This window comes from Nicotiana attenuata, chromosome 6, assembly GCF_001879085.1.
Source record: "Nicotiana attenuata strain UT chromosome 6, NIATTr2, whole genome shotgun sequence".
Lineage (NCBI taxonomy): Eukaryota > Viridiplantae > Streptophyta > Magnoliopsida > Solanales > Solanaceae > Nicotiana > Nicotiana attenuata.
Genome location: NC_031994.1, coordinates 45,250,445 through 45,252,754, shown reverse-complemented (window position 1 = coordinate 45,252,754; position 2,310 = coordinate 45,250,445). Strand labels below are relative to the sequence as shown.

The 2,310-nt window shown below is 37.2% G+C and overlaps 1 protein-coding gene across 1 annotated transcript; it reads right to left on the bottom strand.

Annotated features, from left to right (window-relative positions):
* Nucleotides 455–1,477, bottom strand: LOC109227808. Its single transcript, XM_019393002.1, has 2 exons — nt 851–1,477; nt 455–700 (listed from the first exon to the last, which is right to left on the bottom strand). The coding sequence occupies exons 1-2, from the start codon at nt 1,475–1,477 to the stop codon at nt 455–457; spliced, it is 873 nt and encodes a 290-aa protein (XP_019248547.1).

The window sequence follows — 2,310 nt, the reverse complement described above, 5'->3', positions numbered from 1 at the left end:
CCATGTTGACTATCATGTTCATTTAACACAGTATTGTAATCTCCCATTGCTAACCAAGGTCCCTGTTGTGTACTGTGAATCAGTCTCAATTTGCTCCATAAACTCTGCCTATCTTTGATGGTATGCAGTCCATAAATTGCTGTAAAACCAATTGTAAACAACTTTGAGACTGCTCTGAGCTGACCATGTATTAGCTGCTCATCAATTTCAATTGGGGCAAATACATAGATTTTAGGATCCCAAATCACCCAAATTCTACTTTTGTTCATTGTACTAAAGTTGGTTATCAATTTCCATCCAGGTGCAATCTTTTCCATTACATCTCTAGTTTTCTGTTCCTTTATTCTGTGCCCTACTAGAGCTATTACTACTTTTTTATCTTCTTTTATAAACTCCTTTATCTCCTTTTGCTTATAAGTTTTATTCAATCCCCTAACATTCCATGTGATCACACTCATATTGGTATGAACTGAGTACCTTGATACAGCTCTTGCACCCCTCCACTCCCCATCTGCATACAACTTGTGCCCGGGTCACTATTTGCTTGATCATTTCTCAGAGATTGGAATCCATTGTTCCCAACCAGACTCTGCTCCTCATTTTGTTTAGCTTTGGCTGCCCTTGCTGCTGATTTACCAAGCACTGTTATCCACCCATCATCCTTTCCTTGTTTCTCATTGTCCTTTGTCTTTGCCCCTTGCTATGCAGTTTGGATTACTTCATTCTTCTCACTTTATTCAGCCTCCTGTTTGTTTTTATTTGATCCATCTCTATCAGTTCTAAGCCAAACTTGTTTGACTTTATTCACCTTCCTCTAATATGTCATTCTCTGTGGTTGTGGGGCTCTAACTTCATTACAGTCATGGCCTATTTTCAGACATTTAGCACAGAATGATAGCTCCCAATCATATGTAATTTCCTGTTGTATTATTTTGCCCTTTGGGTCTTGCAGCTTCACATTCCTAGGCAATGGTAGAGTGACATCCATTTCAATTATTGATTCAGTAGTGCACTCATCAGCATAAACAGGATTTCCCAAAGCACTACCTAACTTACTTAGGGCCTTCATACTCCAGCAATTGAGCGGCAAATTTGGGAATCTGACCCACAGGGGAATGGTTTTCAGTACTTCATCATGCAAAGTGAAATCTGCTGACCATGCTTTCATGATAATTGGACGATTGTTCACTGTATGAGGGCCGGAATACAGTACTTGATCTCTTTCTTCCAAATTACTAAACCTTATCACAGAGTAATCATCATTATGATAGTAGATCTGTGGCTTCCCTAAAAATTTACCTACTGATCTCAGGAATCTTTCCGTTGCTCCAATAGTAGGTGAATCTCCTATCACATAAAGCACAATCGCAGATCTCCACTTATCATTTTCCTGCTCTACATCCTCGAGGTCTAATTTCACAATCTTCTCTCCATTTTGGATTATCGGAGCAATAAATTGTATATTCATACCTTTCATCGCTAATTTGTTACCCCTATCACTTTTGCCCATGTTTGCATCTTGCTCTCTTTTCCTAGTTCTGCCATTTTACTAGTCTCAACAGTAGCTAAGCTGCATGGTACTGTTCCATTATTGCTCGGAGTCTTCGCTTGTACTTGAGCTATCCCACTTCCAGATCCACCTCTTATAGCTTGTGCAGCTACAGGTGTGACATCTACAGCTTTCATTTTGCCATTTCTGTGAGCTAGATTTTCTTCCTCCTTGCTCTGTTCACTTTGCATGCTCCTCGGCATGACTGTTTCATTAGGTTCTTCAACCCTCACTCCTTTTGGTGATACAAATAGTTCTAAGACTGCATTTCTGGCTTCCGCTGAGTGTAGTTGGAACCTTCATAAGGTTCCTCTTAAGTCTGCCTCTCCCTCCCATGACTTCCAAAGTGCACATTAGCTAGGCCACGATAACGTGCGCTGAGAGAAAACTCTAGAGAGAGAAAGTTAATCTATAATATTAACTTATTCTAAAGTTTCTGTTATTAATTGGATTTATTTTCAATTACTACCTTTTTTGTTTATTTCTAACTATAAAAATAGTGAGATATAATTTTCTATTATATAATTTTTGTTTAAACTTTTCAAAATAAAAGTTCATATTAGTATCACGCACTTGTGTTCTGGATTTATTTCTTCAGCAGTTTATAAAAGATGAAAATGTCTAAATTTGTTCTTTAATTATGGACTTTTGTTTAATTTTACTCTTCATTAAAACTTGATGATAAAAATACACTGTTATCATCGTATTATATTTATTCTTCTATAATTTAGTCACTTTTAAGGTAATATTTTCTTTCAAAA

Excerpts from the sequence above, each read along its gene's own strand:
- LOC109227808 (XM_019393002.1), bottom strand. The coding sequence starts at position 1,477 with ATGAAAGGTATGAATATACAATTTATTGCTCCGATAATCCAAAATGGA. Across the intron at positions 701-850 it reads TAGGCCATGACTGTAATGAA|CAAGGGGCAAAGACAAAGGA; the intron begins GTTAGAGCCCCA and ends CAAACTGCATAG.